At 38.6% G+C, this 23,212-nt stretch overlaps 3 protein-coding genes across 10 annotated transcripts in view; 1 reads left to right on the top strand and 2 right to left on the bottom strand.

Moving 5' to 3' along the window:
• Positions 1–14,003, top strand: part of LOC138757275 (integrin alpha-2-like) — a 214,641-nt gene extending 200,638 nt beyond the window's left edge. For all 8 annotated transcript variants that reach the window (XM_069924323.1, XM_069924324.1, XM_069924326.1 and 5 more), the window contains 4 exons: positions 3,958–4,071; positions 9,875–9,961; positions 11,457–11,573; positions 12,157–14,003. In XM_069924323.1, the coding sequence (XP_069780424.1) occupies positions 3,958–4,071; positions 9,875–9,961; positions 11,457–11,573; positions 12,157–12,246 (408 nt within the window). In that variant the 3' untranslated portion in view covers positions 12,247–14,003. The remainder of the gene's footprint in view (positions 1–3,957; positions 4,072–9,874; positions 9,962–11,456; positions 11,574–12,156) is intronic.
• Positions 14,004–14,685: 682 nt separating this feature from the next.
• Positions 14,686–23,212, bottom strand: part of LOC138757276 (molybdopterin synthase catalytic subunit) — a 46,985-nt gene continuing 38,458 nt past the window's right edge. Inside the window, exon 5 of the mRNA XM_069924333.1 lies at positions 14,686–21,637. Coding sequence (XP_069780434.1) covers positions 21,572–21,637 — 66 coding nt within the window. The 3' untranslated portion in view covers positions 14,686–21,571. The remainder of the gene's footprint in view (positions 21,638–23,212) is intronic.
• mocs2 (molybdenum cofactor synthesis 2) overlaps positions 21,488–23,212 on the bottom strand; it is an 84,300-nt gene continuing 82,575 nt past the window's right edge. Inside the window, exon 8 of the transcript XR_011353476.1 lies at positions 21,488–21,637. The gene's annotated coding sequence lies outside the window, so the exon portion shown is untranslated. The remainder of the gene's footprint in view (positions 21,638–23,212) is intronic.

Raw genomic sequence — 23,212 nt, forward strand, 5'->3', positions numbered from 1 at the left:
CACAACTTATTTAGTAGAATTGGAGATGAACACAAAAATTAGTCACTGACAAGCATATACTGTAGACCTAAGAGATAGTGGCCACCTGTGATTCTTGATGATATGTAAACCTCTTTTTGTTTTTGCCTTGCATGGATGTGCATGGGCATTTTACAATTAACTAGAAACATTAAGTATTCTGAAATTGACAGGGATATGCTGTCAGGGCTGCGCAATTGCTCATGTGATGAAATATTTGGGAATGTTTTGGGGAGATAAATTGGTAAAATTAGAGAAGGTTACATACATACAGACACTTTAAAACTGATCTTATTTGAAATACTGAAGAATTCATATTCAATGACTTTACAGAAACTATAGAGAATGCTATGCACATTTCACAAGTAGGTACTAATTGAAATGATGTCATGAAATGAATAGGCTATTTTCTTGGAAGAACAACCAGAGTCAGGTTGTCTGTTTTGGAGCTTTTTGCAAGGCTTTTGACCTCTCTGCAAAGTGCTCACTCAGAGGTCATTGAGAGGTTATTGTTTACCTAAATCAACAGATGGACCAGAAGACTAACTCCTATTGTTTGCTGGAGAAGGTCAGAGGTTTTGCAAGTGAGAGAGAGAAGGACATGCTGCTAGCAGTTTTGATTCTCAAATAGAGAGAGAGAGACTGAAGGGAGTCTTTATCTGTGTGTGACACAGAAAGCTGTAACAAGCCAGGAGAAGCTTGTTGGAACTGAAACAGAAGCTCCAGAGTGGCAGATGGCTGGAAGTGCTGTCTGTCTGATGTTTCTCTTGGAATAAGGGAAACAGAAAGGAACTCTGTGGCAGCCTGAAAGAAAGAGGTTATCATCTGGAGAACCCTGATGGGGCAAGTTTCATCAGCAAGACACTGAGGTGACTAATGGTGGTACCTCAGTTTCAGAAATCCTGGAACAACAAATCTCTCTCTGCAAACCTACAAGCACCTTCCTGAGTGGTCAACATTTACCTTTCGAGCACCAAAGCCTGGTGAACTTTATACATGTTAAATTCCGTGCACAGTATGAGAATTACCTACAACCAGAGAATGTGGAAGAATGAGTAGTGAGATTGAACTGTGAACCAAATAGCTTTTTTTTAAATTTACACACACATTACATACATGTGTGCTTAGAATTAGAAGGGGGTTAAGTTCAGTTAGTTAAGTTAATAGTGATAAGTTAAAGTTTGAATCTGTTTTCATGTTCAAAGATAATTAAAAAATACTTTTGTTTAAGTAACCTTTTGTTATGGTGAATATCTATTGCTGCTGGGCTTTGGGGTCCTTTGGGCTCGTAATACTCAGCAAAAGGAAATTTAAGGCCCTTGGGCAAGGCGTACTATCTGTTTAGCCTCCAAATCAGGGTCACATGAAGCCATAGGTTGTAGATGGTGGATGGTTTTCACAAGCAGATTCTACAAATTGGAATTTATTGTTGTAAAACTAAAAACGCTAGGTAGATGAATCTGCTGATCAATGGCCAGGGTTACCAGTCCAGTATGGATACTGCAACTGAAGAAAGCAATGGGAAACCACTGTGGTCTCAACTCAAAGATGGAGCCTTCACCAAAGGAGAATAGGGGAGGCATCAACTGCAATTTGTGGGTCAGAGTTCACGACAGATGAAGAGACGTGATTGCCCATGCCAAATGGCAAGGCACCTGGATGATGATATAGATAGATAGCTACAGGCAGTCCCTGGGTTAAAAACTCCTATTTAGAAACAACCTGCAGTTACGAAACGACAAGCCAATTGGAAGTAGAATAGCCTCAACTTCTAGTTTGGGTGTGGTTGAGTCATAATTCTAATAGTAATAACCAAAAATTGTTAAATTTTATTAGTATTATGTCACCAACCATCCCTGCACTGATCCTACTGTCCCATTCCCTCCTGACAGCCACCACCAGCCCCCACATTGATCTCAGGGAAGGAGGGGTGGGAAATGAGAAGCAGCAGCATGTGCCACCGTGATGCCGCTGTCAAGCTATGCTGCATGCAGTCTGGGCGAAGCAGGGGCGAGTGAAGGGACTAACAGTGGGCAGGAGAAGAAGCAGCGGCATGTGCCAACGTGACCCCGCTATCAGGCTAAACTTCACGTGGCCTGGGTAAAGCAGCGGGTGGGCGAAGTGCCATCGAGAAGAGGGGAAGGGGGAAGTGAGGAGCGAGTGAAGGAGCAAAGATGCGGGATGGCCGTGGGTATCTGTACTGTAGTCATCTCTCCATCATCTTCTCCTGCAGGTATAGTTACTTCTTATTGTGCACACTACTGTATTATTACCTGTATTATTACTATGTGCTGCATTATTATGTATTGTATTATTATGCTTAAGATGTTTTAGTATATATTGACACTAAATAAGGATCATACGTACCTGTTCTGACTTGCATACAAATTCAAATTAAAGACAAACCTAGGTAATTGACCTCATTTTTAACCAGGGGACTGCCTGAATATAATATTCTCCTGCCAGCTTCTGACCGACAGTTTGAACATCGCCAGCATCTGGACCACATCTTGTTCTTCTATGTAACTGGCAAATGTCTCAAATTAATTTTAAAACACACTGCCAGTGAGAGCTCCCTATTACGTCCTTGTTCCAGAATAGGTTTCAAGCAGGACAATTTCAACCTAGTTATGTTCTCAATATGCTACTAATTATCCAGACATAATCAGGAACAGTGATAAAAGGTACAATGCTTGAAGTAGAGTTAATTGTATCTACCTTCCACTGCTCAGCATGTGTTATGAATCCAAAGGACCCCAAAACCCAGCAGCAATAGAAATTCACCAAGACAAGTAGTTTTTAAAACAAAAGTTGTTTTTAATCAACTTTAAGCATGAAAATAGAATCAAACTTTAACTTATCTCTATAATTAACTAACCCAAATTAATCCCCTTCTAATTCTAAGCACACGTGTATGTAATGTGTGTGTAAATTTAAGAAAAGTCCTTTGATTTCCAGTTCAATCTCACTTCTCCTTCTTCCAAGTTCTCTGGTTGCAGGCAATTCTTATACTGTGCACAGAATTTAACATGTATAAAGTTCACCAGGCTTTGGTGCTCGAAAGGTAAAGGTTTACCGCTCAAGGTTTGCAGAGAGAGATTTGTTGTTCCAGGATTTCCACAACTGAAGTACCACCATTAGTCACCTCAATGTCTCGCTGATGAAACTTGGCCCATCAGGGTTCTCCAGATGGTAATATCTTTCTTTCAGACTATCACAGAGTTCCTTTCTGTTCCACTTATTCTAAGATAAACATCAAAGAGATAGCACTTCCAGCCATCCACTGCTCTGGAACTTTCTGTTTCAACAAGCTTTCTAGCTTGCACTGTTCAGCTGCTTTCAGTGTCACACACACTAGCTGAGAGAGCTTCTTGAGCTTGTCTTTTCTCTCTCTCTCTCCAACTGCCAAGAAAGTCCATGTAACTCTCTCACTTGCAAAAACCCCCACCTTCTTCAGCAAACAACAGGAGTCATCTTTCTGTGAGCATCCTGTAGGTACTTTTAAACAGACCAAACAATGGTCTATTCATTTCATGACATCATTTCAATTAGCACCTACTTGTGAAATGTGCATAGCATTCTCCATAGATCCTGCAATGTTCCTGAATATGAAGTCTTCAGTATTTCAAATAAGATCTGTGTATGTATGTAACCCACTAATCTTACCAAATTCCTCACAATATTTATCCATTACACATGAATGACTTACAACTGTTAGTTGCCTGATTATCATGGGAGAGCCTTAATCTCTTGAGTTAAAACTTTTAGATGTCTGGACAAGATGATGGACAAAAATAATTGACACCTCATACTTCTAATCAAATAGATTATTAAGTAGACCAACATTGCATCTGAGGAAAATGTGAGATTTTTAAAAAACCTAATATAAAAGATTCAATCCTGAATACATTCCTGGTACAATTTTATTTTTTCTTACAGAACTGTGAAAATGCCATCTGTGAGAGCTTTGTTTGCACAATGAGCAACCTTGAAATGAACAAGGAATATGTAATCAATATTACCACGAGAATCTGGGAAGGCACATTTATCAATGTAGGTAACAGTCTTCATAATTTTATGACAAATAAATTTGGTCTTGGTTGTATTTATGTAAGGGGATAATATTTCTGCCAAACATTTTTGATCTCCCATTATTAATCATGTTGAAGATCAATAAAAATCCCTGAACATGTTGTAAATAATTGATGGAAGTATTTCCATAAAGTCACAATGGGAGATTAAGAAAACCAAAGCAAATCTTTAGGCTAATATCTAATTCACTAAGTTGACCATATGATTTTAAAACTGTTATAAAATTAGCTTATTAAGATGTACTTCTTATGACATTTCAAAAAAAGTTGTGCAAAAAAAATCTCTATATCTTCCCTTTCCCCCAAAAAAGATTTAAAATGGCAGTATTTGAACTTGGGAAATTTGGATTGTCAAGTTATTCCTCCTGATGATGATGACCAAAGATTTAGAAATCTCTGCCTATTTAAAAACGCACATTAATTTTCTGCAACAAGTGGGATCCAGGTTAGATGATGGAGCAATTGGTGAAAAGGTAAATGCATGTGTAATGAGACTTTAAACAAGGTCAGGCAGTGGATGGAACATAAATGCAGTCAGTTGGACGCATTGACAAGTGTCTACTTTAATGAGAGAGCATCAAAAGTAAGGACGATGAATTTAGAGCATGGATTAGTACATGAAATTACGATATCATGGCCATTACAGCTGTCGCAAGGACAGATTAGCAGATGCATGTTTTTGGGTTTAGATGTTTCAGAAGGTATGGGGAGAGAGGTGAAACATTGATAACCCAGGAGAGTACCACAACAGTAGCATAGGAGAATATCATGTCAAAGCCATAGAAGTCAGAAGCAGGAAGGGAGTGAACCCTCTATTGGGAGTATTCTATAGGTTCGTAAATAGCCGCCAGAACACTGAGGAACAGATGAGTAAACAGATTTTTAAATGATGCAAAAATAACTTGGTTGTTGTGATAGTGAACTTCAATTTCCTTAATGTTGACTGACACTTCCTTCGAGCCAAAAGCTCAGTGGGACCAAATTTGTCAGGTGTGTCCAAGAAGGATTCCTGACACAGTATGTGGACACACCTAGATGAGAGGCCACATTGCATCTAATAATGGATAATGAATCTGGTCAGGTGACAGACCTCTCAGTGGGTAAGCATTTTAGAGTGACCACAACTCCATGATCTTTAGCATAGCTAAGGACAAGAGTAAGAGTAGACAAAATGAGAAAGTGTTTAATTGGGGATGGGTTAATTATGATGGGGTTAGCAAGAACTTTGGTGAGAAAATTAGGAATATTATCAGGAAAATGCACAGCAGAAATGTGGAGGATGTTTAAGGGACAACCTGTGCAGGTTTCTGGATGAGTTTGTCCCACTGATACAGGAAAAGATGGTAGGGTAGAGGAACCATGGTTGACAAGAGGTGAGACAACAAGTCAAGAAGAAGGAAGTTTACATGAGGTTTTAGGAAGCAAGAATCAGGAAAGGCTCATGAGAATTATATGGTAGCCAGGAAGGGACTTAAGAAAAGACTTAGGAGAGCTAAAATGGGGCATGAGAAGACCTTGGCAAGTAGGATTAAGGAAAACCCTAAGGTTTTCTACATGTACGTGAAGAACAGAAGAATGACTAAAGTGAAGGTAGGGCTGCTTCTGGATATAGAGGGAAATAAGCCTAGAAGCAGAGAAGGTGGAGGATCCTAAATTAAAATTTTGCTTCAGTATTCACCAGGGAGGGGGATCTTGTTGTATGTGAGGTCAGTGTAGAACAGGCTAATGTGCTGCACCATGTGAAGTTTAAGAGGAAGAGCTGGATCTTCTGAAAAATATAAGGATAGACAAGTCTCTGGGACCAGTGAAGGGTAAGTCCTAAGTTACTACAGGAAGCGAGGGAAGGGGTTTCTGGTAAAATCACAATGCGAGAGAAACTCAGCAGGTCAAGCAGTGTCCTATATACATAACCAATGTTTCGGGCTTGACCACTTCATCAAGGTATGGAAGAATGTCAGTAGGCATCGAAACAAAGGTGTAGGAGGGAGGAACAAGGGGTAAAGACAAGAGGTGATAGATTGTGAAGGGAAGGAGGGGAGACCAGCAATCAACGGGAGGGAGGATAACTGGAAAGGAAAGGGGGAAAAGGAGAGCAGGTTAGCAGAAACCAGAAAAGTCAATGTTACTGCCATCTGGCTGGAGAGTGCCCACATGGAAAATCCTCCACTTTGTGGGTGGTCTGGATGGGATAGTACATAAGGCCATCTGGGAGAGTCTGGGAGAGTGACTCTGATTGAAATAGTTGGCTACTGTAGTGGATGAAGCAAAGGTGCTCAACGAAATTATCCCCCCCCCCCCCATCTGCAACCAGTCTCTCTGATGAGGAGAAGGACACACAGGAAGCAGCAAATGCAGTAAATGAGTTCTGTGGATATAAAGGTAAAGTGTTGCTTCACTTGAAAGGCCTGTTTGGGGCCCCGGACTGTGGTGATGGAGGAGGTGTGGGTGCAAGTGTGGCACCTTCTGCAGCCAATGGGGAAGGTGCTGGGGGGGGGGGGGGTGGTGCGATTGGTGGGGAGGGATGATGGCCTGAGAGAATCACAGAGGGAGTGGGCCCTATGGAAGGCAGAGAGGGGAGAAGGGAAGGGATTTCTGGGCATGGTAATGATTTTTGAGTCCTCCCTGAGAGGTACCAAAGGACTGAAGAATGTGAAATGTAATCCGCTTGTTTAAGAAAGGTAATGGGGAGAATCCTGGGAATTATAGAACAATGAGTATTGTGTCAGTCATTTGCAAACTATTAGAGAGGCTTCTTTGGGACTTGATTTATGAGCATTTAGAGAAGCATTGTTTTCTTGGGGATCATCATCATGTCTTTGTGAGGGACAGAATATGCCTCCATACCTAACTGGGTTTTATTTCAAGGAGGCAACAAAAGAAATTGATGAAGGTAAAGCAGTGGGTATGGTCTATATGGTTTTTAATAAATCATTTGATATGGTCTCAATGGTGGGATCATCCAGACAGTCATGATGCATGCAATCCATTGAATCTTGGCTATGTGCCCACAGAAGGCAGAGGGTAGTAGTAGATGGAATGGATTCTGCTTGGAGGTTGGTGACTAGTGGTGTTCCTCAGGAACCTGTTCTGGGACCCCAGCTCTTTGTGATTTTTATAAATGACTTGGACAAAGAAGAGCTGGGTCAATAAGTTTGTAGATGATAAGAAAGTTGGAGATATTGTGGATAGTGAAGAAGGTTCCCATAGGTTACAATAGGGAATAGACAGAATGCAAAGTTGGGTGGAGAATTGAGAGATGAAATTCAATCTGGATAAGTGTGAAATACTGCACTTTGGAAGGTCAAACTTTAAGGCAGAGTACATGGTTAAATGGGTGGATTCTTAACAGTGTGGGCAACAATGAAATTTTGGGGTCGAAGTCCATAGATTCCTCAAGGTTGCCACACAAGTTGATAGGATGGTTAAGAAAGTCTCTGGTGTGTTGTTCTTCATTAGTCAACGGATTGAGTTCAAGAACTATGAGGTAATATTGCAGCTCTATAAAATTTCATTTAGACTACACTTGGAGTACTTTCTTCAGTCCTGGTTACCTCATTATAAGTAGAATGTGTAAGCTTTAGAGATGGTACAGAGGACATTTACCAAGATATTGCCGTTGGGGAAGCTGAACTAGACTTTTCTCTTTGGAACGACAAAGGATGAGATGGGATTTAATAGAGGTATGTAAGATTATAAGGTGCTGGGATAGTCCATGTTTCAAGGGAAAAAAAAAGTCCAATGCCTATCCAGGCTGTCCTTATAATTTAAGTGTTTTAGTACCACCCTTCCGTTCTTTTTCCACAACTTCTTGCTTGTTCGTGACATCCTTCCTATAGCTCGGGACCAGAACTGCACACTTTACTCCAAGTGCATTCTCTTCGACATCTTATACAGTTTAAATATGCATCCAACTCACCTCTCTGTTTTACAACACTCTCCAGGATCCTGCCATACACTGTGTAAGAACTGCCTTGATTGAACTTCCCAAAATGCGAGGCTTTGCACCAGTCTCTGAGTTAAATTCCAGCTGACGTTCCTTGGCCTACATCCAGTTGTAATTTTAGATAATCTTCTTTAATGTCCACTATACCACTAATATTAGTGTCATCTGCAAACTTACGATGCCAATGATATTCTTAACTAAATCATATATATTATTACCTAATATAGATGACAAACAACAGTGGACTCAGCACAGATTCCCACAATACTCATAGTCACAGGCTTCCAATGGGTAAAACAACCCTCCACTATCACCCCCTGACTCTTACCATCAAGCTATTTATTTTTATTCAGTTGCCAACCTCACCCTAGATCCCATGTCATCTATCTCTGGACTAGCTTACCATGTGAGACCTTGTCAAAGGTCATGTTAATGTTCATGTGGACAACATCTAGCTCATAACGGGCCTTAACCCACTTCATCTCTGAAAAAATGCTGGGAAATCCTGTCACTCATAATTTCCTACAGTAACTTTCCCACTATTGACATCAGGTTCACCTGCTTGTACTTCCCAGACTTCTCCTTGCAGCCCTTAAGGCACAAATAGGCACCCTTCACACTTGAGGTACCTCGGCCATGCCTGATGAGACAAATATCTCTGCCAGGGCCCCTGGACTTCCTTCCCAAGTTTCCCAAAATGTGGTAGGATACACTTGGTTGAGTCTGAGGGACTTAACCATCTTAATGTGCTTTAAGACTGTAGCACCACCTCATTTGTAATTTGGATATGATTCAACATATCATTCGTCATTTTATGAAATTTCCAGCTTCCATGATATTCTCCACAGTAAATTCAAAGATATAATCATTAAGACCTTGGCAATCTCCTGTGGCTCCACACATAGATAACCAAACTGATCCTAAGGAGGATCAATATCTTGTTGCCCTTTTGCTCACAACCACACATTTTACTGTGTTCTTTTTTAATTACCTTCCTCACTAGCACGTGGCACAGGGAGTAACCATGACATTACAACCTTAGAACTGCAGTGAATTTTTTTGGTACAACATGGCCAGCAAGATGACAGTCATGGTGTGTGGAATGTAAGTTTAGGCATTGGGTGCCAATTAGACAGGCTGATTTGTCTTGGATCATGTTAAGCTTCAGGGTTTTCAGTGTTGCACACATCCAAGCAATATTTCTTCACACTCCTAGCTTTTGCCTTGTTTTCTCCTTAATATGTCCTTTGACCTCAGTTTTACTAGCATCATTTAAAGCCACATTTGATTAAGTGCTGCAGTAGTGTAAAAGGAAGATACTCTCATCTCACCTCTGGAGTATGGCTGTTTGGTCCACATTTGAGTCAAGAGTGTGGTAAGGTCAGAAGCTCAGTGGTACAACTAAACCTGAGTGCCCATGAGCAGAGTAAGTGCCACTGAATCACGCTGTCAACAGCATCTTTCTGTTGATGGAAAAGAGTAGACCGATTGGGTAGGAATTAGTTGAATTTATCCTGATTTTCACCAACTGAATGTCAATGGACAACTTATTATGATCCAGATCTCACTGATATAATTACTCAAATACTATGGCCAGGAACAGCAGCCTTTACAATTTTAAATATATTCTGATATCTCACAGTGCGAATCCAATAGGCTGAGAGAATGTTTCTTTGACATTCAGGGTACCAGAATGAAGCCATGATGGATTGCATATGTTTTTAATTAAATTATGAAATTGAACTTTTCACATGTATTTCTGTCAATTAAATGATTGCAGTTTTAAAACCCGCACTAACAACCTCTTCACCATTTATTTTAGGCTATATTTCAAAGCATAGCATTGACTCCAGCTGCACAGATTGAAACAAACAATCAATTGTTGGTGATCAGAAACAATACATTAACTGTGAGTCTACTAAACATTACAGGAATCTCTTTGAAAGTTTTCTAGCTTAAAATTGAATCAAAATTCTTTTGCAGTTGAGGTTTCTTATTAGATAGAATTGAAATGCTATTAGAAAGAGAAAAGTAAAAAATACTTCACAGCAAACAGCGCTATTTTAATTTCTAATTTTCTGCTGTTTCATAAAATATTGGAGCTATTTTTCCATCCAAGCAACAGGTCTTCATTGGGGTGTTTGTAGGCTTTCCTGCACGTCCCAATTTGCAGCGTTGGTGAGGCCTCAGTCCATGGCAGAAAATATTTACATATATGTATGTGTATCTATTTTATATATCTTTATGTATAAGTGATTGTTATATGCTGTGTGTGTATGTTGTAACCCATTTTTGCTCCAAACAAAAATAGAAAATACTGGAAACACTCAGCAGGAGAAAAAGGAATCTGGGGAGAAAGAAAGTTAACACCATGCCTCTTGCCCCAGCTGGTCATTGTCAAGGTCTAGCCTCCAATTGGAGGAACAGGGTTGGGTCGTTGATTCATAGACACACAGCAAGTCCAACTTGCCCACTTCCATCAAAATGTCCCAACTTCCTATCCATGTATCTCTCCATTTTTAAAAACATTGCTATGTTGGTGGAAAGAAACTTTCATAGAAATAAGCTGCATTGTTTTACCACAATTAAAATCAGGACCATTAGATGGATTTCATGCATTAAAATGCTACAGAAATGAGTCCAAGGCCATCTTATCTATGGGATCTCAAATGGAATGGAGAAAAGGTGGTAGAACATTATGCAACTTGGACTGTCCTTGAAGGTACTGATTATTCTCCTGGAGCAACATAAAAGAATGAAAGAAGCTTCTTTACCTGACTGTCCAGATCATTTCTACTTGGTTCAACTAAAGATCACAATTTAAATTGAAATTGCAAAGGTTATTTGGAATTACTGGAAACCAATACAAAGAATGCTCCTGCTCCATTTCAGTATAACACTACTGACCATGAGTCTGGACATTTTATATGAGTTATCTAAATCACTACCGGTAATTCTCAACATGTTTTGGTTATGGCTCCATCAGGACTTTGCTCAATGTTTATGGACCCCATTCCCTGTCAAGCAGTTATTTAGATGAGTTCTTCTGTACTTCTACCAAGTAAATAAAAAATATTAAAATATTTTATTATTTCAGTCCATGTTCAGTCCCTTAAATGTGCTGTGGCCTCCAGGGGCTGTATATCACCCATTGAGAATAGCTGATCAAGATCATTTTAACTTTTCCTGATTTGAGTTGCTTGTAAGATAAGTAATTGGACAACATATTCCAGTTATGTCCTGTGTATTATTACAATTAGAACATTTAAGTTTTCTGGCATGGCTATCTGCTTGGTTCACGAGACTCGTCAATTTAGACATTTTTTTATTGTTCCAAATTAGCATGCTTAATGAATCTTTGAATAGGACAGACATTTCACTATGCTTTTCATTTTGACTATTAGATCCCAGTTACATTAATCAAACCTGTGGAAAAAGTCAAAGTTCCCATCGGAATAATTGTCGGGAGTGCCATAGGTGGATTACTTGTACTTTTAGCACTCATTGCTGTCCTGTGGAAAGTAAGTAACTTCTCTGGTTTTCAACTAATCACAAGACTTTAGAAAGTGAGAGCAACATGATTGTTAATTTGCTTTTATGGTTTTGAGTCATCCTAAAAAAAAATTGTTTTCCCTAAGGCTCATCTAATAGGTGAGCTTAGAAAATTGATAATCTAGTTAATAATATATTAATTTCACACATGAAATTATTCATCAGATGTTCTCTTTGGAAAGGATTATAAGGTACAGTCTCATAACATTTATTTTCAGGCATAATGTTCAGATGGAGACTGTTTGTCCAATAATATTGATGCTGACTCTTTCTAAGAGGTTTGTTTATGCCAGTTATTAAATCAAAAGTGAGCAAGAACTTTATTTTACATGCAGCCAGAGCAAACCATATGTTCCTATAAATAACAATCTACGATTATGTGTTAGTGTTTTATATCGCTGGGAAGATGCATGGAAGTCTTTTTATTGCATTTGTATATTGTACATATGTGTATGACAATAAACTCCCACTTATTTCATTCATATGAGAAAAATAAGAAGGGCAATGCATTTTTTAACAGCAGTAAACGAATGCTCATTTTATTTCAAATAGCTTGGATTCTTTAAAAGAAAATACAGCAAACTGGCAAAGAATGAAGAGGACAATGAAGACAATGCTATTGATAATGCTGCTGAAGAATAATGAATAATGGTTAATTTCACTGTGAATTGTCCGGTTCTGATTAAACTCTTCTGTTGGATATGACTGGTAGCAAGTAGATGTATTCATATCAAGTCACTTCTAAGTAACGTTACAGAAAAAAAGTGAATGTTTGATAGATTCAATGTTTACATTTTATAGTGGTGAAATGTTCACTCCTGAAGAAAAGCAAGAATCCTCTGCTCTTCTTTGTATTTTGTCCACTAATTAAAACATAGGGATACATTTCTTCAAAATATGTCATTTAATTTGTAGGCTGTACTTTATGAAGAAAACTGGCTAATTCCACTTGTTAATTTTCAAGAATTTCATTCAGAATCTTCTGAGTCAATGGGGAAAAGTTGGAATTTTCAAAATATTCTGGAATTTAGACATGATATGTTGAAAATTAATAATTGTATTTGGTAAAAAAATGTTCCTTACAAAAAATAAATCTTTAATCATTTAATCAGATGAATTTTGTTTAAAAATCCCTAACTAAAAAAGAAAAACCTCCATTTTAAGATGTTCTGTCTTCCTCCTATCCTCAATGTAAAAGGCAAACTATATTTTATACCATTCACACTTTACTACTTTTCATTAAGATATTGACGGCAAATGGACGGCAAAGGTCCATTCAATAATCCTTTAGACTTCTCCCATCCATGTATTTATCCAATTTATTCTAAAAACCTAAGATCGAGCCCATATATACATCAGATGGCAGCTCATTCCACTTTGCGTAATGGAAGCTTTTGCTAGCAGGACACCTTCCTCATCAGCAGAAAATGTCAAAAGGTTGCAGGAAATCCTTCAGCAGGTTTCTAAAGTTCACTTCTGGTGACCAAGATTCTCTGATGCCACGACATCTTCAGAACAATCTTTTGTGCACAGTTCAATCATTGGTACTTATCCACAAGCACATTGGTAAAAACAACCTATGTTTCAATTCAGCCAATAATATTACCCAAAACTTAACTTCAATTTTATAATGGTCCTGCCATCAAAGCACACATTGTATTAACAATTGAAAATGTATTTCCTTTTTGGTCAATAAGACTAGTTTATATTTCAGTTGTAAACATTCCAATTTCACTGCACTCTGCCACATGCTACATTTCAATATTTTCAACAGACCAATGCTCCATCAAAAAATGATAAGGGTTTAGTTTGCATACAATCTATTGAAACACATGACAGTTAGGAGTTTATTAAAACCCATCTTAATGCTTTGTGCTAATTTCAGGTCAGTAATATATTATTTTGTAAATATGACTTACAAAACATCTCAAGTTCTTAAAAGTTTTTTTTAAACCTATCTATGGGATGTGGTTAAAATTACAAGAATTCTCTTTATTGCAACACAGATTCTTTGTCTGGTACAGTTTTAAATAATGTGATTAGTACATTTTTTAAGCATCAACAATTCTGCTCCCAGCATTTATATTTTAATACTTGCTTGTTGAAGTGCTATAAGTGAGATCAGTGCATTAAAAAATGGGCTGAATATGAATCCAATGCCATTCTGGGGTACTGCTGGGACATTACTCATTGCACTGATGCATTTGTGTCTATTTATATATGTTTGCTTCTTATATTTATAAGGTGTTTTACCCCCAAATTGTATGATTCAGTTTTTTTTAAATTTTGGAATGAAAAGTGAAAGGGTTGTCTTGCTATACCTTGCTTCCTATTTTCAAAATGTGAAATGTTTGTATCTCTAATACGGTAATTTTCTTTAATAAAGCCTAAGTGTACAACTTGTTGAGCATTTTCACTTATTCCCAGTAATTTTTCAAATTGTACAAAAGTCTGTGAACATTTTATCTATCTTCTCTGTGAATTTATCTTCCTGCGGATGGTTCTCATAATTCTGATGTAGATGATGAAGGGCTCATGCCCAAAACATAGGTTATGTATCTTTATCTTTGCTCTATAAAGGACATTGTTTCTCCTTTGGACCTTTTATAAATGTAACCGAGACGAACAGGTTTCTGGGAAAAAAAAACAATGAACTCCACAACCCCCTCAGTTAGGAAAACCTGCAAACTCGTGAGTAAAACACGAATATCTGCACACTGTCAGTCTGTGATTAACGTAAAAGCTCAATGCTGGAGAAACTCAGCAGGTCAAACTGTATATTTTATTTAGCAAAGATAATGATACATAACCCATGTTTCAGGCTTGAGCCCTTCATCAAGGTATGAATAAAGTGTAGACATGCATCCAACTGGCTTGAATCAAATTTTTGCCAATGTCTTAATAAAATGTTCTACATTTTTGCATGGTAATATAGGGTCTGCAAATAAAAAGTTTGGTAGATTAAGTAATTGGTTACTCCACTCCTACCCAAATGCCCACCACCTTACTCACTCTTGATCACCACCCTTTGTATTGAATACAAGTGTGCGGGGGTACAAATTATAAACACAATATCTGTCATCATTTTAATGAAATCTTTAATCAATACATTGAACAAATGCAGTGTTTGTAACATCAGTAGCTTAGATTCTGCTTTAACACTTTGCTAAAAGTTTAATTCAATGTTAAATGATTAAACCCCATTATAAATGCAAATATAGATCTTTGTCTCTTTTCTATTAGACAAGCCACTGTTCCCTATTTTTAAAAAAAAAGCAATGAAAACTTCTAAGAATGTACAGTACTTGAGAATGTATGTATAAGTTGACACCACTAGAGGTCACAATTTATCTATTTTACAACAATATCAAAAACATACCTTTATGATGGACTTTTACTGCTTAATTCCTTCATTTGCAAATGCCTGTTACAACATCATTGTCTCTTTAAGTATGATTTTTCAATTTACAATTAATAACGTTATTCCCCGTCTATAGGAATACATTGTACCAAAGCTACCAACGTATATTTTACACAACTTTTTTGATTTGTAGAACTTCAGGGATGATTGTAATAAACGTTAAATTTTAAAAAATAACAAAACCTTAGCCATTCAGAGGCAAGTGGTAAATTTTTACCTCTGGATAACTTGATTGATTGAGACTAGTAAGTTTACTAAATAAAGCTGGTTCAAGATACCAGATTGTAAAAAGCATACAATGCTAAACTGAGAACTGGCAGAATTTTAGGTGTTTTAGCAACATCCAATCAACGAACTAAGGGAAAAGGAAATGGCAGAATATGAAGCAATTCAAGAAATAAAGGATTGTAAGGACTTCTACAACACTATAAAAAAAAGCAAAATAAATGTGTGCCCTTTAAGGCAAAGGAGGAAGAAGTAAATTAAAGAAATGGCTTATACTTTACATTTGTATCACTATTTATGATGCATGGTTAAAACCATAGAACACTACAGCACAGAAAACAGGCCATTCAGCCCTTCTAGTCTGTGTCAAAAGATTATTCCACTAGTCCCACCAACCTGCACCTATTCCATAATCCTCACACCTCTCCCATCCACGTATCTATCCAATTTATTCTTAAAAATGATCCCGCATTTACATCAGATGGCAGCTCGTTCCGTATTCCCACCACTGTCTGAGTGAAAAAGTTCCCCCTAAACCTTTCCCTTTTCACCCTAAAGCCACGTCTTCTTGTATTTATCTCTCAAGTGGAAAGAGGCAACTCACATTTACTCTGTCTATAACCCTGATAATTTTGTAAAACCTCTTTCAGGGAATTATGTATCTGTACTCCCAGATACATTTGAATCTTCATTCTCCTCAGTGCCCTACCATTTACTGTGCATGTTCCACCTTGATTTGTTCTTCCAGAATGCAACACCTCACACTTGTCTGCATTAAATTCCATCTGCCACTTTCTGTCCCATTTTTCCAGTTGGTCCAGATCCCTCTGCAAGCTTTGAAAGCCTTCCTCGTTGTCCACAACTCCTCTAATCTTAGTGTCATCAGCAAACTTGCTGATCCAATTTATCATCCAGATCATTGATCGAGATAACAATAGTTTCAGCACTGATCCATGAGGCACACTAGTCACAGGCCTCCAGTCTGAGAAACAATCGTCCACTACCATTCTGTGTCTTCTCCCATTCTGCATGGATACCTAGTGTCAAAACCTTCTGAACTAGCCTCCCATGTGTGACTTTGTCAAAGGCCTTACTAAAGTCCATGTAGACAACATCCACACCCTTTCCTTCATCTCTTCTTCTTTGGCTTGGCTTCGCGGACGAAGATTTATGGAGGGGGTAAAAAAGTCCACGTCAGCTGCAGGCTCGTTTGTGGCTGACAAGTCCGATGCGGGACAGGCAGACACGATTGCAGCGGTTGCAGGGGAAAATTGGTTGGTTGGGGTTGGGTGTTGGGTTTTTCCTCCTTTGCCTTTTGTCAGTGAGGTGGGCTCTGCGGTCTTCTTCAAAGGAGGTTGCTGCCCGCCAAACTGTGAGGCGCCAAGATGCACGGTTTGAGGCGTTATCAGCCCACTGGCGGTGGTCAATGTGGCAGGAACCAAGAGATTTCTTTAGGCAGTCCTTGTACCTTTTCTTTGGTGCACCTCTGTCACGGTGGCCAGTGGAGAGCTCGCCATATAACACGATCTTGGGAAGGCGATGGTCCTCCATTCTGGAGACGTGACCCATCCAGCGCAGCTGGATCTTCAGTAGCGTGGACTCGATGCTGTCGACCTCTGCCATCTCGAGTACTTCGACGTTAGGGATGTAAGCGCTCCAATGGATGTTGAGGATGGAGCGGAGACAACGCTGGTGGAAGCGTTCTAGGAGCCGTAGGTGGTGCCGGTAGAGGACTTTCTTGGTAACCTCCTTGAAAAATTCTAAGATTCGTTAAACATAACTTACCACACACAAAGCCATGTCGTCTATCCTTAATTCAGCTCTTGACTGTCCAAATACATGTACATCCAATCTCTCGGAACACCCTTCAATAATTTACCCACTATTGACATCAGGCTCACTGGCCTGTAATTTCATTGCTTTTACTTTTGAAGCCTTTTTTTTTAACAACTTAACAACATGATCTACCCTCCAATCCTCCAGCACTTCACCACTTCACCCATGGCTAAGGACATTTTACATATTTCTGCTAGGCCCCCTGCAATTTCTACACCAGACTCCCTCAAGGTCCAAGGGAATATCATGTCGGGCCCAAGGGATTTATCTATCTTTGTTTGCTGTAAGGCAGCAAGCACCTCCTCTTTAATCTCCATTTGTTCCATCCCACTACTGCTTGTTTCCCTTCATTATACACAATGCCAGATTCCTGAGTAAATACTGATGCAAAAAAACTTGTTTAAGACCTCCCCATCTCATGAGGCTGCACACAAAGATGACCACCCTGATCTTCTAGGGGACCAATTTTGTCCCTTACTATCCTTCTACTCTTAAAATACTTGTAGTAGCCCTTTGGGTTTACCATGTACCTTTTGCCTTCCTAATTTCCTTCTTAAATATTTTCTTACATTTTCTATATTCTTCTAGCATCTCAATTGCTCCTTGTTGCCTATACCTGCTATACTCCTCTCTCTTCTTCTACACTAGATCACCAATATCCCTTGAAAACCAAGGTTCCCTATGCCTGTTAACTTTGTCTTTAATCCTGACAGAAACATGCAAACTCTGTACTCTCAAAATTTTACCTTTGAAGGCCTTCAACTTACTGAACACATCGATGCCAGAAATCAACATCCCAATCTACTCTTCCTAGATCCTTTCTCATTTCTACAAAATTTGCCTTTCTCCAATTTAGAATTTCAACTTGAGGACCAGACCTATCCTTTTCCATAATTAACTTGAAACTAATGACATTATGGTCACTGGACCCAAATGTTCACCTACAGATACTTCTGTCAACTGACCTGTCTGATTTCCTAATAGGAGATGAAGTATTGCATCCTCTCTAATTGGTACCTCTATATATTGATTTAGAAAACTTTCCTGAACACATTTGACAAACTTCAAGCCCTTTTACAGTATGGGAGTCCCAGTCAATATGGAAAGTTAAAATCTCTTACTATCACAACTGTCTGTTCCCTTCATCAATCTGCTATCTCTCTACAAATTTGCTCCTCCAATTCTCTTTGACTATTGGGTGGCCTATCAATGTGGTCACACCTTTCCCATTCCTCAGCTCCAGCCATATGGCCTCTGTAGACAAGCCCTCTGGGCTGTCCTGACTAAATACAGCTGTGATATTTTCCCTGACTAGCAATGCCACTCCTCCCCCTTTCATATCTGAAACAACAGAACCCCAGAACATTAACCTGCCAGTCCTGTCCCTCCTACAACCAAGTCTTATTAATAGCAATAATGTTGTAATCCCACGTACCAATCCATGCCCTAAACTCATCTGCATTTTCAGTTGTAGGAAAGAGGGTGATGAAATGAGGATACAGTGATAATTTAGAATTTTAACATCATTAAAGAGAAATGGTAGAGCTATTAAAAGTTTTCTGGACCTCGTTCTATAGATTTGAATTTTCTAGAAAAAGCAGCAGCAGAGATTGAATGCATTAACAATGATTTTCCAAAACTTTAATTTTTACAGCAATATGAGCTGGGTAGGTAGAAAACTGAACTTTGCTATTTGTGAAAGGAGAATAGGGAGCGATAGATATCTTGGTCTGGCATCAGTTATCAGCAAGATTTCAGAATCAATGATTATTCAAGAATCTGATGGCAGTGGGGAAGAAGCTGTCCTTGTGCCACTGAGTGCTCATCTTTAGGCTCCTGTTCCTTTTCCTCATGGTAGCAGAGTGAAGAGGGCATGGCCTGTATGGTGGAGGTTCTTGAAGAGAGAGGCTGCTTTCTTAAGATACTTCCTCCTGTGGATGACTTTGATGGAGTGAAGTATGGTGCCCATGATGTCGCAGGCCAAGTTAACAACTCTCTGGAGTTTTTTCCTTGAACTGAGCATTGGCACCTCTGTACCAGATAGTGATGAAACCAACCACTATGCTCTCCACGGTACACCAAAAGAAGTTTTAGAGAATCTTCAGTGACATATCAAATATCCTCAAACACCACATAAAATATCCACTAGTGAGCCTTCTTTGTGATTGCATCGCCCCAGCAGCAAGAAGCATCAGCCGGCTCTTCATCCTGGGCAGCAGCATTTTATTCAAATACAACTTTATTCAAACAGCTGCTGTGGGCAGGGCACAACCAGCGCACTCCACTGGCTGAATGTTTGCTCCCATCTTCACCAAGGTGGTTGTGTGTTGCTTTGGAGAAAATTTACTTTTACAGTTTTAAATTTTTATTTATTTTAATTTTTTAATATATATACATTTCCTCAATTTCTTTGTTAGTTGGTTGGGTTGCCAGTTGCTTGAATTCCAGATACTGAGGATTTTACTGGATTTGAATTTCTAAAGACATTTGATAAGGTACCTCATAATAGGTTTGCTACCAAAATAGAGACTCACAGGCTTAGAAGTAATGAACCATAACTGGTTCAAGAACAGAATAAAAAAGGAATAAATGGGTATTTTTATAGATTGGCCAGCTGATACCTCAGGGTTCAATACTGAATGTTCAGTGTATAAATTAGCTGAAAAGTCAGAGAATAATCTATCCAAGTTGGCCAATTATACTAAGTGGATTTGGGTTACATGTTGAAGTAGATACAGAGCAAAAGACTGGATATGTAACTGGAATAGCGACTAACTATATGTGAAATGATGCAACTTGGCCAGTGCATAAAGCAGATTAAAAAAAACACTAAGAACAGTAAATATGGGTGTTCAGCTAGATTTTGGGTTACCAGATCATCAACCACAGAAGTAATCACAAATACTGTACAATATTACAAACAATTTCTGTAAATGGAATCAAAATACAAAAAAAACCTTTCTCCAATTATACAAGACGTTGATGTGCCACACCTGGAGGTGGTTTACATGCTGTGAGGATATATTTCCGTGCTATGTTGATTTATTGGAATGATTCCTGGGGATGAGGGAGTTATGAGGAGACTGGCCTAAACCCACTTGAATTCAGAGAATAAAGAGGTGATACCTTTGAGACATAAAAGTTTAAAAGACAGGTTAACAAGGCAGTAGCTGAGCCTCAAGTGAAAGTTTTGAACTTGATGCAGAATTACAGGATGAAAGGGATGGTCTTTTAGGAGATGGGAAAATATTCACAATAGTTACAGATCTTTAGAATTCTTTAACTCAAAAGGGCTGTGGGCGGATTACTCATTGAATGTACTCAAGGCAGAGATTAAAATACAGGAAATCAAGAGATAAGGTGAATTGTAGCAGATTGGCTAAATATCACTAAATGGTTTAAAAAAAGTATGAGTCAATATAAAACAGTTTTGGATCCAATCATTATGCATGTTTTATTTTAGGAGCTCCTATATCCACTTCCACCAATGTTACAGCAAAGTGACACCCCCCATGGAAATTCTCCCCCGCTATTTTCCACTTTTTCCTTCCACAGCAGGGATTTTCAGTGGAAACAGGAATTTTACCAAAACCTTAACAGCATTATTTAAATTTATCACTGACTACAGAATTAGACCCACAAAGAATGCGTCGGTATTCCAGCAAATCATAAATCTTCTTCAAAAAGGCATCCTACAAGTCTCAGTAATTGCAGATAGCAGACAAGTACATTTCAAACGCTGAAATCAACTCTGATTTCAACCTTCATACTCTCTCCTTCACTCAGCTAAAATTTTAGTTCTCTATGTAATAATCAAATTGTCGTTCGTTCAAAAAATTTTCAAATGGGCTAAGATTCTGGGCAACAGCCAGGAGTCCTGTTGCAAATGTAGTATTCTTCCAAATTGCAAGTTGACTACTATTATACACGTGAAACGTGCTTCTAATTACCAATACATGATGAAGAGCATATTACTCTAGTGTTTGTAAACACCCATCATTTAAAGTTTAGTATTTTGTTTTCCCTTAGATAGTTCCATTCAATCAAAGAGCAATGTAATTGTAACTCTTAATATGCATTTAAAAACTAAGCAGTATACTATACTTTTAACTTGCAAAATTAAATTCACTTTCAGAACCAAATGAAGTGCAATGCATGGAAACTGGCAATAGCTTAAAATTGATACAGCCTTCTCTTCAATTGAACTTCGTGGGCAAAATTAAATTGAAGAATAAAATTGCTGTACATGTTCATTCATAAATGCAAATTAACATAAATTCTGGTGAATCAGTATGAAATTAAGTGGCATCAACAAGTTTCAGATTAACCACCATGGAAATATTACAGGTACTCTATGTAATCCTATTCAAAAGTACAAACTTCATAATCAATATTTGCATGTAAAAGTAAATAATCAGTTTTAATTAATTTCAATTCATTACATTAATTTCTTTAACAACAGACAACTTTCAAGATTACTTCTGGTTATTTTTTTACCCACTGACACTCCTTATTTTCCTTCCAGGTATATTCTTCATTGTCATAGATTTCCTAATTTGAAAATAATTAAAAATAAATTACAGCATTTCTTAGAGGAAACAAAAATGGAAGAATAAATTAGAAGTTTGAAAACAACATTTTTAAATCTTAAGATTAAACCATTAAAATATATAATAAAGTGCACTTAATCTTTAATTTGTTGATCATTTTAATGCTGCAAGTGGGGGTGGTGTTTCTCTTTTCAAATGAATTTGAGGAAGAATTCCATAGTTCAGTGTCAAACACAAAAGATGTGGCCAACCTATCTGAGCCCAAAGAGTGTAACTGGAGACTCAGTGCTGGGGATGTTGGCCTGGGAGACGATGCCTACATTCATCTTACGCTGCTACTGGATTTGGAGGAATTTCCAGAAAATCAGTTTCTCTCCAGCATTCTACCTGCCTGTTGAAGGTGGTCTATTTTTATTTAATTATTCATGGCCTATGGGCATCACTGGCAATGGTATGATTTATCATCATTTCATATGTTCCCCTAACTGAGGAACCAGCTAAGAGTTGACAACTTGGCTGTAGTCTGAAGATGCATATGAACCATTCTGTAAAACGATATCACCAAACTAGCTGGGCTTTAAGATTCTGAGGAACCAAGTGGTTCTGTCGTGGAGGTGACAAAGGCTGAAAAGCCCATGTCTATTCTGCAGATTAGTTCTATTCCAGTAGGCCCTATTCAGAACTGCAGTCAGGAAAATTAACTAAAGGACTGGAGGCCTTCTCAACCTTGTTGGAACCAGAATTGGAACTTTACTGGACAAGTTGGTTTGAATTGCATTTTGCATGCTCTTCTGTTAGAGATAAACAATGAAGATACCAGGCAAATCCAAGAAGGATAAACTATCATTCTTTTGACCGACAGCTGAAGATCAAAAATGTGATGAACAGGGTCGGGTACACACATCAATGAGGCTCCCAGCATTTATCTTGGCAGTTGTGATGTTCACCATGTGACATTCATTGCATCACTAGATTGATTGAATTCAAAATGCAGTTTGAGGTTTTCAGTCACTGACAGGGTGCACATGTACATATGCCTGCGTACAACAGAGAGAGGAGCATGCATTGCTGTTTATGGCTGCATGTACAGGTAGAGAGGCCCCATAATTGGATGTGTCACCTTCATTGAAGGGGATTGTAACGTGGTGTCCTCTGCCATTTCTGTCACCTACTATGTGATCCCACCACCATATTTTCCCCTCTCCACCTTCTGCAGGGATCACACCCTCCATGATTCCCTTGTCCACTCATCCCTTCCCATTAAAACCCCCCTTGGTACCTACCCTTGTGACCATAGGAAGTGCTACAATTGCTCCAACACCTCCTCCATCACCACCACTCAGTGCTCCAAACAGTCCTTCCAATTGAATCTGCAGTAGTCATATACAGCATCTGTTGCTCCTGTTCTGTTCGTCTCTAAATCAGAGAGACTAGATGCAGACTGCAAGATCTCTATGTTGAGCATCTTTGCTCTGTCTGCTGCAATAGCATGGATCTCCCAGAGGCCACCCATTTCAATTCCCCTTCCCATTCCCATACTGACGACTGTCCATGGTCTCATTATTTCCAGACTGAG

This window comes from Narcine bancroftii, chromosome 3 (assembly GCF_036971445.1).
Source record: "Narcine bancroftii isolate sNarBan1 chromosome 3, sNarBan1.hap1, whole genome shotgun sequence".
In the NCBI taxonomy this organism is placed as follows: Eukaryota; Metazoa; Chordata; class Chondrichthyes; order Torpediniformes; family Narcinidae; genus Narcine; species Narcine bancroftii.